Source organism: Bubalus kerabau, chromosome 1 (genome assembly GCF_029407905.1).
Source record: "Bubalus kerabau isolate K-KA32 ecotype Philippines breed swamp buffalo chromosome 1, PCC_UOA_SB_1v2, whole genome shotgun sequence".
Taxonomy (NCBI): Eukaryota; Metazoa; Chordata; class Mammalia; order Artiodactyla; family Bovidae; genus Bubalus; species Bubalus kerabau.
The window spans coordinates 184,626,899-184,652,039 of NC_073624.1; the positions used below are offsets into that span (position 1 = coordinate 184,626,899).

The following is a 25,141-nucleotide window of genomic DNA, read 5'->3' on the forward strand; positions in this document are numbered from 1 at the left end:
TGCCCAGAAAATAATCTATAAAGTAACCATTGACATTTGTTCAAAGATCTTTACAAAGAATGTCCCAGGATGAGCACGTAGGCCGCAGCTTGAGGCCATGGGAAGGATTGTTATCTGAGACCTGTTTGTGAGGGGAATGTTTATGGCAAAGGAAGTTTGCTGAGCTTAGGGTTTAGGAATAATTAAGAATAGCTTGAAGACTTTTTAGGAGATAGTGAGCTTAGGATACTAGGGGCAAGCAGGACTTAGAAAGATAAGAAATAAACTGAGGGATGTGGTATGCAGCCCAGACATAAGCATGAGTTACAATGTAACTCTGGTTGAAGGGCAACAATGATTTATGGAGACAATAAATCTGGGTGAGGGGGAGCTGAAAATGTAAAACCTCTGACCTAATGCTTTTGAAAAAGTATAAAAGAAGACCTGATGCTTGAAATAAACATGCAGTCCTGCATGTTTATTGAAACCTTGAGTCAGAGGCTGCATCATTCTCCGCCAACACCGCTCATCTCTTCTGGCTGATTCCCTGGCTGCTGGAGCTGGACTCCGGCAATAATGTCATAAATCAATGTCATGAATGTCATTAATTACATTTCTAAATTTCTAAAGTATAAATATTTGTTCAGTTCGGTTCAGTCACTCAGTCGTGTCTGACTCTTTGAGACCCCATGGACTGCAGCACACCAGGCCTCCCTGCCCATCACCAACTCCCAGAGTTTACTCAAATTCATGTCCATCGAGTCGGTGATGCCATGCAACCATCTCATCCTCTGGTGTCTCCTTCTCCTCCCACCTTCAGTCTTTCCCAGCATCAGGGTCTTTTCCAATGAGTCAGTTCTTCACATTAGGTGGCCATAGTATTGGAGTTTCAGCTTTAGCATCAGTCCTTCCAACGAATATTCAGGTCTGATTTCCTTTAGGATGGACTGGTTGGATCTCCTTGCAGTCCAAGGGACTCTCAAGAGTCTTCTCCAACACCACAGTTCAAAAGCATCAATTCTTCGGTGCTCAGCTTTCATTATAGTCCAACCCTCACATCCATACATGACTACTGGAAAAACCATAGCTTTGACTAGACGGACCTTTGTTAGCAAAGTAATGTCTCTACTTTTTAATAAGCTTTTACTTATTTGTTACTTAACAGTAAATCCTGCCTGATTATGATTTGTATTAATATCAGTTAATTAATTTAAGAATTTTGCATCAAAGGTTTTATTATAATGGATTTTTTTTTGGTATGTTTATGTTCAGGAAACTTGCAAAATATGGGATTCCTGATATTTGAGTATTTAGTAAAGTTTTGTAGTAAACCTCTAGGATAGGAAGTACCTTCCTAGATCTGAGACAGAAATCCAATAAATAAATAAAGTGATTGATATATTTAACTATAACAGAAGAAAACTGCAGTTTTATTAAACTGTTTTCTACATACTTTTTTACTTGCTAGAATGAGATATTATTTTACTAATGAAAATAAAGTTCAATAATGATTTTGAAATAAAATAACTGTTGAAAACATAAATGAAATATTTACATTCTAGCAATATGCTCCCATTGATTTCTTCATCTGTAAAATGGAGATAGATAATAGTATCTTCCTTATGGGTTGCTGTGAAAATACTCAGAAGTAAAGTACATTAAGTGGCTTCAGTGGTAAAGAACTCGCCTCCCAATGCAAGAGACACAGGTTTAATCCTTCCATCAGGAAGATTCTCCTGGAGAAGGAAATGGTAACCCACTCCAGTATTCTTGCCTGGGAAATCCCATGGACAGAGGAGCCTGGAGGGCTACAGTCCATAGGGACACAAAGTGTCACACACAACTTAATGACTTAAACAACAATGTACAGAAAATGCTTGTAATGCATTGTGCAATGTAATGTGCTATTCATTTTTCCACCAGGGTGAGTACCATTTTTTTTTTTTTTAATGCTTGAAGTCTGTGATTCTTAAATTCTATTTTTGCAAAGAGATCCTTTTTAAAATAAATTCTACCAAGTTTGATGATCCCTTTGGAATAGAAATTCAGGTTTCTGTGTGTGTGTTTGTATGTATGTATACACCTATATCTCAAACAAAACTTTAAGCCTTATGAAAAGCTACTTACCCAGTCTTTATTCTGACTTCCACAAAGAACTTCTTTGTTTTTTCTGGTTGTAATTCTGTATTTCTAAATTAGCTACTTATATTGCTTTTTCATTTTTCAGCTTTTGATTTTTTTTCTAATAATATTCTTCTCTGAGAAAATTAGCATGTAGTTTTCTTGCTATGTTAAAATGTAATTCCCTTTCCCCCAATATAATTATATAATAAGTTAGGATAAATTGAAAGTCAATGACCATTGTTTTATTATATAGATGTTTACCATTCTAGGACGTGAGTCTGATCCAGATATTATGATTACATTTTCTTTCTCATTTTTTTCTTTGGATCATCTAAATGGTAAATTTCTCTTGTTTAATTTCTAAGAATTCATCACTGGTTTATCTTTCTCCAGTATAAATTTAAATCTCTTTTCAGTAGATCCAGATGCAATTTATCAGCTTCAGTTCCTGCTTGGGGACTTCTCTCTTGGAACTGTACACATACACAGACATACCTATATACACTGTATCTGGATGGTTAGAGGAGAAAATTATGGTTATATCTGGGCAAAAAGACTGCGAGATGGTATGAGACAGAACATTTTACTGACTGTACCACTGTTTGAAGATTTCCTATATGTGTATCTATGACCTAGCCCCCTCTCCCACAAAAAATTAAAATAAAATAGCGTTAGATCCCTATCTACTGGTTTGTGATAGCAAGTTAAAGAGAAAAGTGAATATACTTTATAAAAAATTTAAGGACAGCCATAAAAAAAATAATCCTAAATATGGCACGTAGTTTTGTTGGGCTGTGTGAGGGTCCTGAACATGGGGAAAGGACTGAAGAAAAGCTGTTTGTTTAGCTTCCATCTACTTGTTGTTTAGTGGTTAAGTCATATTTCTTTCTTTTGCCCGTTAGGCTCCTCTGTCCATGGGATTTCCCAGGCAAGAATACTGGAAAGGGTTGCCATTTCCTCCTCCAGGGGATCTTCCCCACGCAGGGATCGAACCAGCCTCTCCTGCATTGACAGGTGGATTCTTTATCACTCAGCAACCAGGAACTCCCCCCGCCACCCGCACCCCGCAACCTGTACAGCCTGGGGAATCCATGGACCCTCCCCCACAGCCCCGCCAACCCGCCGCCTTCAATCCGGTCCCTGGAGCCGCCTTCTCCCGCTCTCCGGCCTTTCTATCCAAGCCCCACCCCGGCCTTATCCCCGCCCCTGGAACTAGTCTAGGCCCCGCGTTAGGCTGTGAGACTCTAGCACCGCCCTCCAGATCCGTACCCTGTCAAAGCCCAGTCCTTAGGCCCCTCACAGGACGGGTGTCCGCCCACAACCGAGCCCTCCAGGCTTGGTTCCGCCCACAAGCTGGTACCCGCCCACAGCCCCGCCCCTAGAGCCGGTTTCAGTCCCTGGCTCTGACCCACACTACCGCCCACCCTTGGACTCACTACGCAAGCGAGAACGCCTCGTCCGAGGCTTGGGTGCAAGGCCGCAGTCGCCCGCCGCCTCAACCCTGCAGGGCCCCACTGTCCGCGGCGGCTAAATGCCGGAAACTGAAGCCCCTGCTCCAACCCAAGACCGGAAACGGAAGCGTCGATGGTACAGAGGAAGAAATTAGCTGGGCGGCTCGCTGAACTGTGGGTACAGTCTTCTCCGCTGGGGGATTGGATTCACGTGGTACGTTCGGCATCATTGCAAGAGGCAGGACTCTGTGGGCTGCCGGCACTCCTGGGCTCCTGTAGGAGTCTAGGAAGGGGCATGAGTTTGGGGCACCCCGGTTACGGGTTATAGCGTTCCTCCCCCTTTCCCGTGAGCCGCGTTTGCACCCCTGGGGCCTCAGGCTGTTCCGGCAGGTCGGCGCATAGCCTCGGTTTCCTCCTAGCTCTGGGCACCGCTGTCCCCTTCTCAGAATTCCCCATCTCCCTACCATCTTGCCCCGGTGTGTTTTTGCCTCCTAGGGGACATTTAGTCGTCTGGAGGCATTGTTTTGGTTGTTACAAATGGGAGGGGCTGCTACTGGCTTCAAGTGGGTGGAAGCCAGGGATGCTATTGGACATCCTACAGTGCACTAAATAGCCCCCGTGACAAAGCATTATCAATAGTGCCGAGGTTTGGAAACCCTGTTCTAGGGTCTTAAAATCTTCAAAGCCCTGAATGAACTTAAAAGGTTAGTGGAGACCCTTTTAGTGCTCTTGAGTGACGAGCCTTGTTAAAAGTGTCTGGAATCACAAAAAGACAGTCACTATCCAGTTAAAAGAGTTGAGTACGGCGAATGAATGCACACCGCGTGAAGCCGCTTCCTCCTACTCAGAGGGCAGATGGCTGGACAAGAATCAGGAAAATCTAGTCGTAACCTGCAATTACGTGTTGAATCCGTACAGTAAATATTAATACAAACAAAGAAAAGTGAATGGTGTGGCCCTTCCATCCCGCAATTGTATTATGCCCCCCCCCCGCCCCCCAAATCTCAAAAGCAATCTTTGTATCCTTTTTTTCCCCCCACCCCCAACAGACAAGTAAATTATCTTGGAGTTCAAGTCTTGAGTTGAAACCAGTCTCAAGGTTCACCTGTTCTCATTGACACGTGGATTTCTGTGTGACCAGGTGAGTACCATGTGGATCTTGTAAAAACAGTTTCCAGCAGCCTCAGCTATGCAGAACTGCTAATAGGCCTTTCCTGTGCTCAGGCTGTAAACACAAGGAGTCACTGAAAGTGAAAGTATCTTTAAAAAAAATTGTTTGATGAGGATTATATTCAAGGGAAAGATAGTAAGGAGTGTGGTGATGCATGTGTAAGCAAATACAGTTATGTGCAAATAAATGCACATTAAACAAACATGTAAATAACTATACATAAGTAACAAATACAGATTTACTTGCACTGAAAATTTTAGAATTTTATATATTTTAAGTATATTTTATATATTTAAGTATAAATATATACATTTTTTAATGTGTATTTGTAGTATTAAAAGTTATCCCACCAAAGACTAGCCGGACTGCTCAGCAGCATTCCTCAGGCCTGGTTCAGTTTGATTTCTAAAACCCTATTAATCTTCCACAAAGATTCAAAACAGGGTGCATAGGGGGAAAAGTAATTTGTACATTTTTATATTGCCAACAGAAATTCAAAATTGAATTAACCAGCAACCAAATGTCTTTTGAGCCAAGTGTTTGGTTTTATTTTGTGTTTTGTTTGTTTTGTTTTATCTTCGTGAGATTTAAAAATCAGTTGGAGGAATACTGAGCAACAGCTTGTAGATGGAAGGGTAGGGCAGTAGTTTCTGCAGATTATACTCTATACCTTGCTTTATAATAAGAATTAACTTTATTTCTTTAACTGTTTCTGAAATACAGTCTGATGATTTATATTGCAGAGAATCATTTTGAGTAATCTTATATTGTTGGTTTTCACTAATTTTTTGTGTTTGTGTGTGTGCCTTTTTCATTCTGTCTTTTCTGTAACATTCTTAAGGGGAATGCTTGCTTGTCATGCAGTAGATATGCTTTGAGTACACATTTTAAGGTAACCAACTATGCTCTTTTATTCGACTGAGGGGTTTGCCGGGCTTGCCAGGTGGCTCAGTGATAAAGAATCCCCCTGCCAATGCAGGAGACCAGGTTTGGTCCCTGGGTTGTGAAGATTGCCTAGAGAAGGAAATGGCAACTCACCCACTCCAGTATTGTTACCTGGAAAAGCCCATGGACAGAGGATCCTCGCAGGCTACAGTTCATGGGGTTGCAAAGAGTTGGATACGACTGAGTGACTGAACCCTCATGCATGAGGGTTTTGCCAGGACACAGAATATTTTGGGTTAAACTAGGATTAGGACTCTAGGCATGGATTGAGAGAATTAATATTGTTAAAATGCCCATAGTACCCAAGACAATATACGGGTTGAAAGTAATCCCTATCAAAAATCCAGTGGTATTTCTTACAGAAATAGAACACCTAAAATTTGTACAAAAGTGCAAGAACAATGGCTTATAGTTTTCAGTATATAGGTTTTTCACACCCTTGGTTAAATTCCTAGGTATTTTATTCTTTTTGATGCAATTATATAATGGGATTGTTTTCTTAATTTATTTTTCTTACAGGTCATTATTAGTGTAAGGAAACAACAGATTTGTGTGTATTGATTTTGTACCCTGCAACTTTACTGAATTCAATTGTTATAAGTTTTTTTAATGAAATCTTTATGGTTTTCTATATGTAAAATCATGCCATCTGCAAATAGTGAAAAGGTTTTACTTTTTTCTTTCCAATTTAGATGCCTTTTATTTCTTTTTCTTGCCTGATTGCTCCGGCTGAGACTTCCAGTGCTATGTTGAATAGAAGTGGCATGAGTGTGGGCATCCTTGCCTGTTCCTGATCTTAGAGGAAAAGCTGGAAGCTTTTACACAAATATGCAGAGCTGGAAGCTTTTCCCATTGAGTATGATGTTAGCTGTGGGCTTATTGTATATGGCCTTCATTAGCTTGAGGTATTTTTCCTCTGTACCTGCCTTGTGGAGAGTTTTTATCATAAATGGATGTTAAATTTTGTTGAATACTTTTTCTGCATCTGTTGAGATAATTATATGATTTTTTTCCTTATTTTGTTTATGTGGTATACCACATTGGTTGAATTGAACCACCCCTTTATCCCTGGAATAAATCCTACTTGATCATGGTGTGTGATCCATGGTGTATGATTTATTGTTGAATTTGGTTTGTTAATATTTTGTTGAGGATTTTTGCATCTGTTCATCAGGGCTGTTGACCTGTACTTTTCTTTTTTGTGTGGCATCGTCTGGTTTTCAGTATCAGGGAAATATTTTCCCTGTGAACTGTGTTTGAAAGAATTCCCCCCTCTTCTATTTTTGGGAAGAGTTTGAGAAGGCTTGTGTTCGTTCTTCTTGGAATGTTTGGTAAAGTTAATCTGTGCAGCTGCTTGGTCCTGGACTTTCATTCCCTGAGAGGTTTTTGATTACTGATTCAGTGTCCTTGCTAGTGATCAGTCTGTTCAGATTATGTATGTCATCAGAGAAATAGAAAATGTGAACTGCTGATGTTGACAGGGGCTTCCCTGGTGGCTCAGCGGTATAAAATCCGCCAGCCAATGCAGGAGACATGGGTTCCATCCCTGGGTTGGGAAGGTCCCCTGGAGAAGGAAATGGCAACCCACTGCAGTATTCTTGCCTGGAACATTCCATGCATCGAAGAGCCTAGCAGACTACAGTCCATGGGGTTGCAAAGAGTCGGACATGAGTTAACAAATAAACAACAGTCTTTCAAATAGATTCCTTGTAGTATGATTGACAGGAATATGATAAATGTTTTGCATTTCACTTGAGGTTGACAGATTTCCTCCCACAGGGGCTGTGTTTGTACCCCAGCAGTGTCTAAGAGTGCTCTTCTGTACAGCCTTGGCAATGAAAGATGTGGTTCCCTGCGTCTTTGCTGGTCTGACAGATAAGAAATGGTATCATTGTAGTTGCAATCTCTGTCTTTGTTCTGTAAATAAGATCAGTGGCAGTTCTACCAATTGAATAGGTAGTGGTGGAAACCGAACAAAACTGTGTCTCAGAGTGGGTGGGACATGAGGAAATGAGACAGAGAGTGAAAAAAAAAAAAAACTGGCTGTGACGAGGGAGAGAGACTGGGTGATAACTAGAAAGAAAACTCTGGTTAGAATAGTAGTGTCTCACTACTGAAAACACTGCATAGAGTTTAAATGGTGCGAGGGAGTCCAGTAGAGTGGGAGAGCTTGAAAGGAAGGGCAAAGTAGAGATAATTGCTGGTGTCCAGCTCCTAAAAGGGATGGAGCACAGAACAGAGCTGCCCCACCTGGCATTGTAGAGAAACCAGGTCCTGGTTTATAACCAGAGAGGGAGAAAACCATGGTGCAGGACACAGTTTTGGTGACAAGATGGGAAGGTAGATTCCTTCTCATGAAGATGACTAAGAAGTAGGATGCAAGACAATCTGCTGAAAGTGAAGATATATTTGTTACCTATTGCTGCATGACAAATCACCCCCAACCTTAGTAACTGAAACAGTAATCCTTTGCTGGGCTTCCTTGTTGGCTTAGTGGTTAAGAACGTGCATGCCAGTGCATTTTAAAGGTAGCAGTGTGTACAAACACATACTACATTTTGGTGGAGGACGTGGTGGACCGTCTAAGAAAGGCTCATCCTCAGTAGCCTGGAGGGAGACGGTGACAACTTCATATTTTCCCATTCGTTCCAGAGCCCAGTCCTAAGTGCACTCTGGGGACAAGAGGAGGAGAGTCCTGGTTCTCCAGCTCCCTGTTGCTGAGGAAAACGTCACTGTCTGAATTGCAGGATGGCGACCATGGTCCTGTCCCCCACTTGTGGTGAGTTTGAGGGTCAGCCCTCAGAACTGACCAGGTGCTAGAGTCTCATGCACCACAGAGCAGGTGGAGGGAGGGGGCTGAGCAGATGAGGCATGAGTGTTAACCCTTGGAGCCCCAAGGTCACGGAGGCCTGACTCTCTGCTGCTTGGGATTTGGGACTTAGCTGGTTTGTGAATCTGGGGAGACCTCACCTGTGTTGCAAATGTGTGGGAGCTTTTGAATTATACTTCTGATTCTTTACAGTGGTATCCTTTGGCAGTTCAGTTTCTTAATCTGCAAAACAGGAATAGTCCTTTCTTCCTCCAGTGTGGTGTAAGACCTTTGGCCCTATTTTCTGACCCCGAATGAGACAGAGCTCTATTCTGCCTCCGGGGGAAGCTGGGTGTGGGTGTTTGGGTGTCTCCGGGGGAAGCTGGGTGTGGGTGTTTGGGTGTCTCCGGGGGAAGCTGGGTGTGGGTGTTTGGGTGTCGGTATGTCCTCTCTGTGTGTTGGGAATACAGTCAATTACAAGTAGGTGAGAAAGCCCAAGCCTCCAGGTTTGTGAAGGAGAACAGCAGGCAAGCCTGGGTTCTTGGGATATTTCTTCTTCTCCAGCTCGGTTGTCCCTGTACACAGCCCCTCACCAGAAAGGATACACAGAGGAGGAAGGGTTGGCCCGTGGCTTCCTGACAGACTGGTTACAGGTGAGTCAGACATTCCTGTTTCCAGATTGTATTCCTTTGACCAGAAGTTGGACTTGTCCCTTCAATGACCTGGAGCTGGATCAGGTTTTCAGGCATCTGGCAGAGGGTTCAGGGCAACCCAAACAACATCAGCACATGTCAGCATTTACTGCCATGTCGAGCTTCCTCCAAGGTCACTGTCTATACCATGTTTTGCTGAGAGTTTTGTTTTTTTAATTTTACTGAGGTATTAGTGATTTACAATGTTAATTTCTGCTGTACAGCAAAGTGACTCAGTTATGAAAGTGAAAGTTAGTCACACAGTCACATCCGACTCTTTGCAATCCCATGGACTGTAGCCTACCAGGCTCTTCTGTCCATGGAATTCTCCAGGCAAGAGTATTGGAGTGGGTTGCCATTTCCTTCTCCAGGGGATCTTCCTGACCCAGGGATCAAACCCGGGTCTCCTGCATTGCAGGTGGATTCTTTACCATCTGAGCTACACACATACATATATTTTCTTTTTCATATTCTTTCCATTATGGTTTATCACAGGACACTGAATATAGTTCCCTGTGCTATACAGTACGACTTGTGCTTTATCCATCCTATATGTAATAGTTTGCCTCTGCTAATCCGAAACTCCCATTCCTTCCCTCCCTCCCCACCACCAGCCCCCTTTTGTGAGAGTTTTAAGGGGAAGCTAAGGAAACACATGACTGTGTCCTAAACTCAGGCAGTTGCTGGTGGCCACTGGGGCATCTTTCATCCATTTGCCAAGTACTTCTCTGATTTCTGCAGTGTCTTCGGCCTGTGCTCAGCCTTTGAGGTTGAGGGGAATTCGATTGCAGGATGTCACGGTCTCACTGGAAAAGAAAATTGCCTGTGTGTTAGGGGCACGTGTGGCCCTGGGGTGGGCATGAGTAGACAGGAGATGAGTGTCCAGGGCCGAGCCTAGGAGCAGTCGAGAGCAGAGCTCAGAACCCTGCCCACACAGCTCCTGCTTTGGACTCTCTCTTCCTACTCTTGTTGTCCTTGGCTCTTTTTCTCTCAGTACTGGTGGGGACAGTCCTTAGTTAAGCCATGGTGTTTATGGTGGTTTAGGACTTGGTGACTTTCGAGGACGTGACCGTGGAGTTCACCCAGGAGGAGTGGGCACTGCTAGACTCTTCTCAGCGAAAACTGTATAGAGATGTGATGCTGGAGAACTGCAGGAACCTGGCATCGCTTGGTAAGCCCTACATTACTCCTGCATTTATTTAATGACTCAGATAACAAGACTTTTTAAAAATTGAGGTATCTATCATTCATATAACATAAAATTTACCATTTTAATCATTAAAAGTTTTTTTTTAATTTATTAAAAAAATTTTTTTAATTGAAGGATAATTGCTTGGCTTTTGATATAGTCAGAGTTGTGCAGCCATCAACACTAATTTCAGAGCATTCTCATCACCCTTAAACCTGTAGCCATTAAATGATCAGTACCTATTATCTTCCCCACCCCCCCACTGCCTACAACTACTAATTTGCTTCCCGTTTCTGTGGATTTGCCTATTTGGAATATTTTCATATCAATGGAATTATGAAATATGTGATCTTTCCCATTTCTTTCAGGCCACTTAATATTTAAAGGTTTAGCTGTGTTGTAGCATTTATAGGTTCTTTATTCCTTTTTATGACTGAACAATCCATTTTATGGATATACCACATTTTGTTTTTTGATTCATTGGTTAATAGACATTTGGGTGGTTTCCTCTTACTGGCTAGTTTAAATAACGCTGCTATGAATATTTGTGTACACGTGTTTGTCTAAACACCTATTTTCAGTTCCTCTTTGGTATGTATCTAGGGGTGGAATTTTGGCTTTTACATTACTATGCTTAGTTTTCTGAGGAACCACCAACCTGTTTTTTACAGCAGCTGCAGCAGTATGTGAGAGTTCCAGTTTCTCCATATCTTCCCCCAATATTTGCTTTTTTGAAGATAGCCATCATCTTGGGTATAATGTGGTATCTCACCTGCCTTGGCTTGAGTGCGTGCTCTGTTGTCTGATTCTTTGTGTTCCCATGAACTGTAGCCTGCTGGGCTCCTCTGTCCATGGAATTTTGGCAAGAATACTGGAGTCGGTTGCCATTTCCTGTTACATGTTTTGATTTGCATTTCCCTAATTACTAATGAAACAGAACATTTTTTCATGTAATTGTTGACTGTATATCATTTTTGGAGAAATGTCTTTTCAAGCCAATTTTTTAATTGTTGTTTTTTTGTTTTTGGGTTTTGGAAGTTTATTATATTCTGAATGCTAGACCCTGTTTGCAAATGGTTTCTCCCATCGTGTGATATCTTTTCATTTTCTTGATAGTGTCCTTTGATACACAAAAGTTTTAATTTTGATGCAGTCCAGTTTATGTACTTCTTTCTTTTTTCCTTGTGCTTTTGGTATCATACCTAGTTATTGCCAAGTCCAAGGTCCTGAAATTTTGCCTCTATGTTTTTCTCCAAAATGTTCTAGTTTTACTTTTTCAGTGAAATCTTTTACCTATTTCGAGTTAATTTTTATATGGCTTGGAGAAATTGTCAGCTTAATTCTTTGGTGTGTATTAATTCAGTTGTCCCAGCACCTTTGTAGCAGAGACTATTCCCTCCCCCATTGAACTGTTCTGGCCCAGTTGCCAAAAGTTATTTGACTGTAAGCATGTGAGCTTATTACTCTCAGTTATTTCCCATTAACCTGTGGAAACCTGACATAACCTGATGGGTCTCTCATTGTGCCAGTACCACATTGTCTTCATTACTGTTTCTTTGAGGTAATGTCAGTAAATGGGATTCTTCCTATTTAGTTCTTTTTCAAGATTGCTTTTGGTCTATTCAGGATCCCTTGGCAATTCCATATGAATTTTAGGATCAGCTTGTCCATGTATTTATTTATTTTTTTTAAAAAGGCCGTTAGAAATTTGTTGGTGATTTCATTGAATCTGTAGATGATTTTGGTTAGTATTCTCATCTTGGGTGTGTGCTTACTCAGTTGTGTCCAACTCTTTGCAACCCTATGGACTGTATAACCTGCCAGGCTCCTCTGTCCATGGAACTTTCCAGGCCAATATGCTGGAGCAGGTTTCCATCTCCCACTCTAGGGGATCCTCCCAGCCCAGGGATCGAACCCGCTTCTCTTCTTCTGCAGTGGCAGATGGGTTCTTGACCACTAGTGCCACCTGGGAAGCCCTAGTATTGTCCTCTTAATATTAAATTTTTCAATGTATATCCTCTATTACTTACTTTTAATTTGCTTCTGTCATGATCCAATAGATACTTTATATGATTTTATTGTTTTTAAATTTATGTAGACTTGTTTTATGAACTAACGTATGCTCTTGAGTTGAATATATATTCTGTTGTTGAATAAAGTGTTTTATGTCTGTGAGGTCTAGTAAGTTTATAGGATTGTTTAAGTCCTGTGTTTCCTTATTGATCTTTTAACAAGTTGTTCTACCCATTATCCATTATTAAAAGTGGGGCATTGAAGTCTTCAACTATTATTGTAGATATATTTCTCCCTTCAATTCTGTGAGTTTTGAATTTATACATTTTAGGCCTTAGTTGTTAAGTAGTATATGTCTGTAATTATCATATATTCTTGATTAATTGATCTCTTAATCATTGTGTGTCTAGTAACAGTTTTTGTCTTAAAGTCTATTTTGCCTCATAGTAGTATAGCCACATTCTTTTTTATCTCTTGTTTGTATGGAATTTGTTTTTCCATTTGTTGATTTTCAACCTGTTAGGGTGTTTAGATATAATGTGAGTCTCTTATAGATCACGTATCATTGATTATTTCCTATCCGTTCTACTAAAATCTGTCTTTTAACTGTGCCAGATTAATCCATTTACCTTTAATGGAATTCCTTATAAGAAGGACTTAGTTGTGTCATTCTGTTGTCTTCTGTATGCTCTATATCATTTTTGTTCCTCCATTATTGTTTACTTTTGTGTTAGGTATTTTCTAGTGGATCATTTTGATTCCCTTTTCATTTCTGTTTCTGTTTTTTAGTTATTTTCTTAGTGGTTGTGGGAGGGATTCCAGTTTTAATTTTAGACAGTCTGTTCTGACTTAATATCGACTTTAATTCAGTATACAAAAGATTAGCTATGGCACCCCACTACAGTACTCTTGCCTGGAAAATCCCATGGACGGAGAAGCCTGGTAGGCTGCAGTCCATGGGGTCGCTGAGGGTCGGACATGACTGAGCGACTTCACTTTCGCTTTTCGCTTTCATGCATTGGAGAAGGAAATGGCAACTGACTCCAGTGTGCTTGCCTGGAGAATCCCAGGGACGGGGGAGCCTGGTGGGCTGCTGTCTCTGGGGTCACACATAGTCGGACACGACTGAAGCGACTTAGCAGCAGCAGCTGCACCCCTCCTTATACTGTTTTTTTTTTTTTAACAAATTATATCTTTATACATTGTGTCCCATTAACACAGGCATTTCTCTTTTAAATCATATTGGAAAAAAAGGGGAGTCACAGCTGAAAATAACAAGGAATTAACAATTCAAAAATAAACAATTGTTTTTGATGTTTATATTTACCTGTGTATTTTCCTTTATTGGTGTTCTTCATATGTTTGTGTGGATTTGAGTCAGTATTCATTGCCCATTCATTTCAAGCTTAAAATTTTCCTGTTAGCATTTCTTGTAGGATAGATATGTTAATGACAAATATTCAGATTTTGTTTATAGGAATGTCTTGATTTATTTTTGAAGGGCAGTTTTGCTACATATAGAATCTTTGGTTAACTTTTTTTTTTATAGTAGCTTGGGTATATCTTCCAGTGTCTGTTGCCTATGCTTTCTCATCCAAAATTGGCTGTTACTCTTACCAATGATTCTGTGTATGTGTTGAATCACCTCTCTCTTGCTGCTGTCAGGGATACTCTTTGACTTATCAGAATTTAATTATATTGTGTTTTAGGATGGATTCTGATTCTTTGAGTTTATCCTGTCTTGGGTTTGTTAAGCTTCTTGGTTGTGTACATTATGTCTCATCAAATTTGGGGAAATTCTTAGCCATTATTTCTTTAAATATCCGTTCTGTCCATTTTCTTCTTCATTTAAGGGACTCCTATTATGTGTATGTTGGTATCCTGTGGGTCTTTTAGGTGCTGGCCGTATTTTGTTTCTTTTCTTTCCTTCTGTTTTTCAGACTGAGTAGTATAAATTGTCTTATTTTCTTAGTTACTGATTCTTTCTTCTTGCTCAAGTCTGTTGTTGAACCCCTCCTCTGAATTTTTCAGTTTAGTTGTACTTTTTGGCTCCATAATCTATGTTTGGTTTTCTTTTATAATTTCTCTCTTTAAGATATTTTCTCTTTGATCAGAATTTGTTTTTATGGTTTCCTTTAGGTCCTCGATCATATTTAAAATAGTTAATTTAAATTCTTGGTGTAGTCACCAAGCCCCAAATTTGGGCTTCCTCAAGGATAGTTTCTACTAATTTTTGTTTTTCCTGTAATGGACCATCAGTTCAGTTCAGTTGCTCAGTTGTGTCCAGCTCTTCATGACCCCATGGATCACAGCACACCAGGCCTCCCTGTCCATCACCAACTTCTGGAGTCCACTCAAACTCATCTCCATTGAGTCGGTGATGCCATCCAACCATTTCATCTTCTGTCATCCCCTTCTCCTCCTGCCCTCAATCTTTCCTAGCATCAGGGTCTTTTCCAGTGAGTCAGTTCTTTGCATCAGGTGGCCAAAGTATTGGGAGTTTCAGCTTCAACATCAGTCCTTCCAGTGAACACTCAGGACTGATCTCCTTTAGGATGGTCTAGCTGGATCTCAAGAGTTCTCTAACACCACAGTTCAAAAGCATCAATTCTTTGGCACTGAGCTTTCTTTATAGTCCAACTCTCACATCCACACATGACTACTGGAAAAACCATAGCCTTGACAAGACGGACCTTTCTTGGCAAAGTAATGTCTCTGCTTTTTAATATGCTATCTAAATACTTTTGTGTATTTGCCTGCCTTATAGTTTTTTGTTGTTGTTGAAAACTAGACATTTAGAATGTTGTAACATAATTCTGGAATCACTTATTTCCCCATCCCTAGAGTTTGTTGGTGTTGTTTGTTATAGTTGGTGTGATATGCACGTTTAGTGATCTTTTTGAACTCATTTTTGTAATGTCAGTATTCGTTGTACATGGCCACTGAAAACTGTTCAGTTAGCTTAATGGTTATTGTTGTTGTTTTAGTTTCTATGTCCAACTCTTTGCAACCCCATAGACTATAGCATACCAGGCTCCTCTGCCATGGGATTTCCCAGACAAGAAGAGTAGGGTGGGTTGCTATTTCCTTCTCCAGGGGATCTTTCTGACTTAGGGATCGAACCTCTGGCTCCTGTCTTCACAGGTGGATTCTTTACCCTGAGCCACCAGTGTGTTCAGTTCAGTCGCTCAGTCGTGTCCGACTCTTTGCGACCCCATGAATCGCAGCACGCCAGGCTTCCCTGTCCATCACCAACTCCCAGAGTTTACCCAAACTCATGTCCATCGAGTCGGTGATGCCATCCAGGCATCTCATCCTCTGTCGTTGCCTTCTCCTCCTGCCCCCAATCCCTCCCAGCATCAGGGTCTTTTCCAGTGAGTCAGCTCTTCGCATGAGGTGGCCAAAGTAGTGGAGTTTCAGTCAGCATCAGTCCTTCCAGTGAACACCCAGGACTGGTCTCCTTTAGGATGGACTGGTTGGATCTTCTTGCAGTCCAAGGGACTTGCAAGAGTCTTCTCCAGCACCACAGTTCAGAAGCATCAGTTCTTTGGCGCTCAGCTTTCTTCACAGTCCAGCTCTCACATCCATACATGACCACTGGAAAAACCATAGCCTTGACTAGACGAACCTTTGTTGGCAAAGTAATGTCTCTGCTTCTGAATATGCTGTCTAGGTTGGTCATAACTTTCCTTCCAAGGAGTAAGCGTCTTTTAATTTCATGGCTGCAATCACCATCTGCAGTGATTTTGGAGCCCTAAAAACAAAGTCTGCCACTGTTGCCACTGTTTCCCCATCTATTTCCCATGAAGTGATGGGACCAGATGCCATGATCTTAGTTTTCTGAATGTTGAGCTTTAAGCCAACTTTTTCACTCTCATCTTTCACTTTCATCAAGAGACTTTTTAGTTCCTCTTCACTTTCTGCCATAAGGGTGCTGTCATCTGCATATCTGAGGTTATTGATGTTTCTCCTGGCAATCTGGATTCCAGCATGTGCTTCTTCCAGCCCAGCGTTTCTCATGATGTACTCTGCATAAAAGTTAAATAAGCAGGGTGACAATATACAGCCTTGATGTACTCCTTTTCCTATTTGGAACCAGTTTGTTGTTCCATGTCCAGTTCTAACTGTTGCTTCCTGACCTGCATATAGGTTTCTCAAGCGGCAGGTCAGGTGGTCTGGTATTGCCATCTCTTTCAGAATTTTCCACAGTTTATTGTGAACCACACAGTCAAAGGTTTTGGCATAGTCAATAAAGCAGAAATAGATGTTTTTCTGGAACTCTCTTGCTTTTTTGATGATCCAGCGGATGTTGGAAATTTGATCTCTGGTTCCTCTGCCTTTTCTAAAACCAGCTTGAACATCTGGAAGTTCACAGGTCATGTGTTGCTGAAGCCTGGCTTGGAGAATTTTGAGCATTACTTTACTAGCGTGTGAGATGAGTGCAATTGTGCGGTAGTTTGAGCATTCTTTGGCGTTGCCTTTCTTTGGCCACCAGTTAAGCCCCAGCTTAATGGTTAACTAATGATTTACCAGAGATTTCCTTAAACAGTTGAACAAAAAAGAAAAAAGCTCCTAGTGTCTCTATACAGGGGCATAGTTTCAAACTCAGGCAGTTTACAACTTTGCCTTAGTCTTCACTTCCTCCTTGTGCTGAGCCTGAAGGTCTGTCATAGGTGAGGACTTAATGCCCTCTCATGTCTTTTCTGAGCATGTGCCCAAGGCTGGTATGCATGTGGCTTTCCAGATTCGAAGGAATATGAGGGAGCTTTTCAAAAAGCTTTATAAAAATTCCCCAAAACATTTTAGGTTATACTTTTATTTTAGGTTTCTTGGTTTGCCTTTTGCTTTCCTCTGCTGTTTCCATTTGCCTCAGGAAGTAGTGGCTAATATATTGCCTTTTTAATGCCTTCAGCACAAGCTCACTGTGTAACCAGCTCAATCTTTGGAGAGTTTGGGGTTAGATAAGTAAAGGCAAGCCCTTTGAGCCAGTCCTTCAGGGAGCCACCAGAAAGGTCGAAACAAACCACCACAGTGTGTTGAGAATAGGGTCTATCCTACTCTCTCTAGTACTAGGAATTGTCTTCAATGTCATAGCCAAAGCACGGAACAGAGGATGAGTCAAGGGTCACTTAAAAATGTCAGCTATTTTTTGTCCTTGATTAAATATTTTCGTGGTTGCTGTAGAGTTTTGGTAAGTTTTCAGGGTTCTGATAAAGTTGTTCTGATAGTTTTTCCAGTTTATTCACTGTTTCTGTAGAGGGAGGGACTTTTGAAGTTCCATATTCTATGATGTTCATTGTTGTTTTTTCTCACAAGACTTCAAGCTTTTCTCTGTTTCTGGGGTGTAGGAGTATGGTGATGAAGGAGACAGATATGGCCCCCATGCTTGTAGAGCTCTTTAGCACCTTCCCTATGAGCTGAATATTCCTTCCCCTGACTTTATATTTTCTATAGTTAAAAGCTTTATAGCATTTGTATTGTGTATTTAAACTCGGGTATGGACTTTGGGACTGTGTGTGCTCTGTCACCCTGGATATTGAACGAGATTGTTTGTACTTTTGTTTCCTGAAAGTTACTATAGTCATTAGAATTTAGATATAATTATTCTGTTGTTCGAAAAGCCATATTTCCCTATCTTCAGAATTCTTGGCTTCAGTTTCATAGAGTTGCTTGTCACTTGCACAGCCCCCCAATGGCACATGTCTTTTCTCCATGATAGGATATCATGTTGATAAACCCAGTCTGATCTCCCAGTTGGAGCAAGAAGACAGGGTGGTGACAGAGGAAGGAGGAATTCTCCCAGGCACCTGTCCAGGTGAGCTCTAGGAGGATATGAGGAATAGTCTTTGAGGCATAGCTCTAGCCAGTGATTCAGGGCATGGGAGTGTTATATTAGGAAGTACCTAAAATGTGCTCTTTTCTGACAGAGATGGCCACAGAGATTTGGTATGAGCTTCCTCATGGACCTTCTTTCTTTCCTCTTTAACCCTCTGTTCAATGTCTCCTACTTTACTTTGGACTCAGAGGGGGAAAAAATGTCCCTTTTCCTTTTTAAATAAGTCTCATATGAGCCCTTTTTCTGATTCCTTCCTGGAACTTTACCTTCCTGATAATTCCTCCTAGTGTAAATCTCTGATCAGTCCTAATCCTTTTAGAGTCCTTTTTTAGTGCCTGTAATTTGTATACTCATATGCCTTTCCTTGAAAACCTCCTCAAAAACCCTTATCCCTCAGTTTGTCTTTACTCATATTTCTTTTCACCATTAACTTAAATTTCTTTTCAATTTGTTTTAGATTTGGAGACGGTACTTAAAGCAAAATGGTTAACTCCAAAGAAGCATATTTTTAGAAAAGAACATTCTAATGATGTTAGAGCGGTAAGACCAATGTGGTAACTTCTGGTTTTTCTCAGTAGGAAAATTTCATAAGTTAGAAAAGCAACAAAATAATCGGGAGTCATTATCGGGAAATGTCATTAACATGTGAGATAATGGTGTCTCAGGAGAGATACTGTAAATCAGTTGTGAATTTGGAGAAAATTATAAATTAGCTCCAGACTTGTTTCTTTGCTGAGAGTTCCCACAAATAAATACTTCCTTGAATGTGACTGTCAAAACATAGAATAGTCTTAAACTTATCAGAAAATGCTCTGTGAATATGATAAGGACTTGTGGCAATGCATCTGTCTATCCTTTCTTAACTTGTAAAAACTCAGACTGGGCAGAAGCCATTTAACAAGCATTTAAAATAGATAGCTGCAACATCAATGATAATAATGTAACAGAATTCCTGGGAGAGAAAATTTGTATAACAGCATTGAATATTAAAAAATGTTATATAGATTTCATTCATCTCTTAACAGGAGAGAAGTCATCTGGGAGTGAAACTCAATGAATGTAATCAGTGTTTTAAAGTCTTCAGTACAAAATCTAACCTTACTCAGCACAAAAGAATTCATACTGGAGAAAAACCCTATGACTGTAATCAGTGTGGAAAATCCTTCAGCAGTAGATCTTACCTTACTATTCATAAGAGAATACATAATGGGGAGAAACCCTATGAATGCAATGACTGTGGGAAAGCCTTCAATGATCCTTCCTCTCTTAGACTGCATGTGAGAATTCACACTGGAGAAAAACCTTATGAATGTAACCAGTGTTTTCATGTTTTCCGCACTAGTTGTAACCTCAAAAGCCACAAGAGAATTCACACCAGGGAGAATCACCATGAATGTAATCAGTGTGGCAAGGCCTTCAGCACGAGGTCCTCCCTTACTGGGCACAATAGTATTCATACAGGAGAGAAGCCTTATGAATGCAACAACTGTGGGAAAACCTTTAGGAAGAGCTCATATCTGACACAGCATATGAGAACTCATACTGGAGAAAAACCCTACGAGTGTAATCAGTGTGGAAAGTCCTTCAGCAGTAGCTTTTCTCTTACTGTTCACAAGAGGATTCATACTGGTGAGAAACCCTATGAATGCAGTAACTGCGGGAAAGCATTTAATAATCTCTCAGCTGTTAAGAAACATGTGAGAACTCACACTGGAGAAAAACCCTATGAATGTAATCATTGTGGAAAATCTTTCACCACTAATTCTTACCTTTCTGTGCACAAGAGAATACATAACAGGTGGATATGAATGCAGTAACTGATTTCTTATCTCTCAGACAGCTTGTGACAACTCACAGTCTAGATGGATGAGTCAGCTGCTGCTGCATAACAAATTCCCCCTTGAAACATAGTGGCTTTAAACAGCAAACATATGTTATCTATAGATCAGGAATTCAGAACCAGCTTATCCGTGTAGTTCTGGTCAGGATCTCATGAGGTTGCAATCAAGACATCAGCAGGAGCTGCCATCCTCCACTTTATTGCCAAAGAGTCCACTTCCAAAATGGCTCACTGGCACACCTGGCAAGTTAGTCGCTGGTTGTTGGCAGGGAACCTTCATTTACTCACCGTGTTGGATTCTCTACAGGGTTAAATATCTTTTATGATGTAGAAGCAGGGTCGTCCCAAAGCATTGGATTTAAAGAAGAGCTAATGCAGAAGCTACAGTGTCTTTTATGACCTCGTCCCAGAAGGACATATCATCACCTCTTCAGTACTTTAAGGGTCACACAGATCACTCCTGATACATTGTGGGAAGAGACCATGCTCAATGTGAATACCAGGAAACAGAGATTGTTGGGAACCATCTGAGAAGTCACTGAAAGGGGGCCTTCAGGAGACCCTCTTTCTTTCAATCTGCTCAATATGAAGTAATATTCGGTAACTCCTGTGTAAATTCACTCATGAAAGAAACCTCATAAGTCCCAGCTTCATGATAAACTTTCAGCTCAAACTCACCCTAATGTACATAAAATGTTATGTATTGGGGATAAATCTGAGGAATACAGTCATGATATCTAGGGAGTCATGTGGCAGGGAAAATCTGATGAACATCATCAGAATGTAAAAGGCTTTAGGGACACTTGTCCCTTAAAATGTCCCTTAGAACATGTGAGAGGAATCACTCCAGAGGAACACTCATGTAAGGAATGTGGAAAACCCTGTAGCACAAGCGTTTTTGTTAACAGAAGATGAAATTTCAAGTACCAAGTACGATGGGAAAGCCTTCAAGGTTCTTTCAGTTTTTAAGAGACATGAGGATTGATTCTGGAGAGAACAAACCATTGAATGGCATCAGTATTGGAAAGCCTTCCAGTTTCCCACATTCCTTAAACTTGTGAGTATAAAGAAGGAGGGAATGCCTTTAATGATAGCTCTTACCTTAGGAAAAGTATGAAATTCCTGGATGCAAAAACCTGTGAGTGGATTAATTTTGGAAAGTCTTTCGATGACTTCTGTCTTTGTTGAATTGTGTGAAGTCACCCAGGAGGGGTGGGAAGGGAGCCCAAGAAGGTACTCAGCATGAGATTGCCTTAGCTCTTCTCTGAGTGGCCATGGAGTACTTTAAAATGGGAATGGAAAAGGGTAAATGTTAAAAGTGTGGGATTACCTTTCAGTGTCTCATCCTTAGGGTGGGGCAACTAGTTGTTTAATTTTCAGTCTTTTTGATTAACAACATTTGTGTCTGCAGCTGTGCCCTAAAATAAACCTTAAGTTATGTTCTGTAGTTTTGTATGTAATACATTTATCATCATTGACTCTAAAACTATTAATACACTGCATATTCATAAAGGTATTTCTGACTATTGCCTGAGTGATTTAGTTTATCCTAGTAAAAGCTAGGATAATCGCTAAACACCTTTTAGCAATTGCTAAATAGCTAAATTGCTATATACTTTTCCCTAATTTAATGGCATTTTTATTAAGTGGATTTTATGATGCTGATTCTTTTTTATCTTTACATCCTAGTATGGCAGTTATTTTTAGCCTCTTTCCCAATGTCCATTTCCCCCTATATTTTCTTAAAAGAAGAAGCAGATTTTTTTCTTTAAACTTTTTTTCAAGTTGTTGATGAATAGTATTGAAAATAGTCAATCCACAGGGCATCCCCAAAGCCCAGGGAGGTGTTCTGCTCTGCTGGCCATGAGAAGTAGGTGGAAGTCACAGAGGGGAGTGAGGGGGACACAGCATCATCTGGCTTGTCTGCCTCACCCATATCCTGTTCATCTTACCCATTCATTCTTGTGAAGGTGGAGTCAAGCTGTAGAGTTGGAAGAACTATATTTTGATCATGATGACAATGACCACAGTATGGCAAAAATCACAGTGAGTGGGCTCCCTAAGAGGCTCTGATTGGCTCTATCACCTACAGGCTGCTTATTCCTAAACTTCTTACGTGATTTAGAAGTAACCTATGTGTTTGAGACTCAAGTGATTCTTTTTTGTTTGTTTTGGAGGTGGTGTTCTGTTAATGTCCTGCTGAATAATATTATTAGTTGGTCATTTTATAAATGCCCCAAGATTATTTGAAAACTGTGTGTGTGTGTGTGTGTGTGTGTGTGCGCGCGCGCGCGCTCAGTTGTGACCGACTCTTTTTGCGACCCCATGGACTGTAGCCTTTCAGGCTCCTTTGTCCATGGGATTTCCCAGGTAAGAATACTGGAGTGGATTGCTCCTCCCTTCTCCAAGGGATCTTCCCTACCCAGGGATCAAAGTGGAGTCTTCTGTGTCTCCTGTCTTGCCGAGCGGATTCTCCACCAGTGAGCCACCTGTGTATTCTCTGATTTTCAGATATAGAGTGTATTCTCATTAATGCAAGCTAAACATGTTTTCAGATGTATTAATAGTATGTACCTGAAGCTTTTCCCCCTCTCTCTTAAACATAATTACCAACAGATGTGAATTAAAGTTCTCTACCATGGTTGTGGATTAACAAATTCTTTTTGGTAATTTTGTCATTTCTTTCTTTATGTATTTTAATGTAAATAAAGTACATGCATTTCTGAGGTGGTTGATCAGAAACTGAAGAGGAACTGAAGAGCCTTTTGATGAGGGTGAAAGAGATGAGTGAAGAAGCCTGTTTAAAACTCAGCATTAAAAAAACTAAGATCATGACCTCCAGTCTCATCACTTCATGGCAAATAGAGGGGAAAAAGTGGAAGCAGTGGAAGATCTTATTGGGCTCCAAAACCACTGTGGATGGTGACTGCAGCCATGAAATTAAAAGATGCTTGCCTCTTGGAAGAAAAGCTATGACAAACATAGACAGCATATTAAAAAGAGACGTGGCTCTGCAAAAAAAAAAAAAAAAAATCCATATAGTCAAAGCTATCGTTTTTCCAGTAGTCATGTAAGTATGTGAGAGTTGGACTGGAAAGAAGACTGAGTGCCAAAGAATTGATGCTTTTGAATTGTGGTGCTGGAGAAGACTCTTGGGAGTCCCTTGGACAGCAAAGGAGATCCAACCAGTGAATCCTAAAGGAAATCAATCCTGAATATTCATTGGAAGGATTGATGCTGAAGCTCTGATACTTTGGTCACCTGATGCAAAGAGCAGACTCACTGGAGAAGACCCTGATGCTAGGAAAAATCAAAGGCAAAAAGAGAAGGGAGGTGCAGAGGATGAAATGGTTGGATGGCATCACGACTCAATGGACCCAGGAATTTGAACAAACTCCAGAAGATGGTGAAGGACAGGGAAGCCTGGTATGCTGCAGTCCATGGGGTCCCAAAGAGTCAGACATAGCAACTGAACAACAGAGAAAAAGAAATAGCATTGAGAGGAAATAAATTCCTCATTAAATAGAGAATATCATCTTTATCCATGATTAAAACATTTTAATGAGCTCATTTTCTTTAAGACAAATAACTCAGTATGATATAGATAGAAACATAGTATAATTTTTAGAAATTAGAGATGCTGATTCTCAGAATTACAAGGAAAGGAATTTACTCAAAGAGAAATAACTTTAATGGGGGGATAAAATGAGAGAGGATGTGGGAAAAAGTAACATACCAAAATATTTCTCAGAAGTTCATTATTGGAGAAAAAAACTGAACAAACTGAAAATGTAGAGACTCCAGAAAAAGCCCATGTTTATTTGGAAACTCAGAAGTTAAGATTAAGTTTCTATTTTAAGTAAATTGCAAAATTATGATTTGAATGAAAAAAATATAGTACCAGTAATTTTAAAAATTTAATTTTTTAATTGAAGGATAATTGCTTTACAGGATTTTGTTGTTTTCTGTCAAACATCAACATGAATCCGCCATAGCTACCAGTATTTTTCACTGGCTACTTTCTGCATTCAGAAAAAAATTATTTTTCAGTTAAAATTTTATTTTCAATAAAAATCTCTGAATGAATTGCACTAATGTGTGAAAAGCATGTATACCTTCAGTATTTTCTCCTAATAGAAATCTTTCCTCTTGTCAGACATAATACAGTAAAGGGTGGCCTGAAATGTTTTTACAGAGAAAATGAACTTTCTGGATACAGGAATGGAAGAAACAATAAGGATGTACTTACTGTATACTTAATGACGGAGGACCCAGCTAGATTCAGTAGCAGGAGCTTTGAGGAGCCATTAATCTGAGATAGAACATCTATCCATAACTCTAAATGACTGAGACTTTTAAAAAGAGAAAACAGATCCTCTGCAAAATAGATGTAAAGCAATTCTGATGGTATTATTGGAATGAATAAGAAATATCTATCTGGTATACTGCTAATAGCAGCTTACTGCTTTCTATTATTGGAATGAATGGTATCTATCTGGTATACTGTTCAAAAGCCAAGTGTAATAGCAACTTACTATGAGATAAAACCTGAATGCAGATTTCTCTTAGAATCTGTTTGATACTTTAAACCTTTCAGAGAGTTCTCTAGTCTTAGGAGGGTATAGCACTTTGGGGCAAAGATGCATCCTAGGAGCCCAGCACCGGAGGCCAAGATGGAGATGATCTCCATGGCCACCATGACCTTGCCCTTGGTGCTGTGGCAGATAGGGAGGAAGGTGAGCAGACACTGAGAAGCACCAGCATGCTGAAGGTCAGGAAATTGGCTTCACTGAAGGTGTCAGGCACGTTCCTGGCCAGGAAAGCCAAGAAGGTCCCCAGGGCTAAGGAGCCCAGGTAGCCCAGGACACAGTAGAAGGCAGTGACCGAGCCCTTGTTGCACACGATGAGGAGCTCCTTGGGCTCATAGTGAGTGTCCATCTCAAGGAAAGGGGGTGAGGCTCCCAGCCAGACTCCACAGATGATCACCTGGATCATGGAGTACATGGGAAAGACATAGCAGGTCTTGTTACCAGCAACCGCCTCATGGTTCTTCCTGGTTTCCTGGCCTTGAATGCCAGGATCACAGTCAGGG

General features: G+C 40.6%; 2 protein-coding genes across 14 annotated transcripts in view; one reads left to right on the forward strand and one right to left on the reverse strand.

The window, feature by feature from the left end:
• ELOF1 (elongation factor 1) overlaps positions 1–25,141 on the reverse strand; it is a 277,100-nt gene that overhangs the window by 102,596 nt on the left and 149,363 nt on the right. The window lies entirely within an intron of this gene.
• ZNF557 (zinc finger protein 557) lies at positions 3,428–24,140 on the forward strand. Of its 7 annotated transcripts, XR_008701948.1 has the most exons (10): positions 3,429–3,768; positions 4,604–4,695; positions 8,323–8,449; positions 9,044–9,132; positions 10,216–10,342; positions 18,093–18,188; positions 18,667–18,749; positions 19,235–21,106; positions 22,020–22,095; positions 22,761–24,140. XR_008701948.1 is itself a non-coding variant. In XM_055545424.1 (8 exons), the coding sequence occupies exons 3-8, from the start codon at positions 8,419–8,421 to the stop codon at positions 20,015–20,017; spliced, it is 1,209 nt and encodes a 402-aa protein (XP_055401399.1). In that variant the 5' UTR covers positions 3,429–3,768; positions 4,604–4,695; positions 8,323–8,418; the 3' UTR covers positions 20,018–24,140. The 7 variants fall into 7 exon arrangements, 2 of the variants coding, with proteins under 2 accessions (XP_055401401.1, XP_055401399.1); XR_008701945.1 differs by having other exon boundaries at positions 19,235–22,095; XR_008701946.1 differs by having other exon boundaries at positions 22,020–24,140.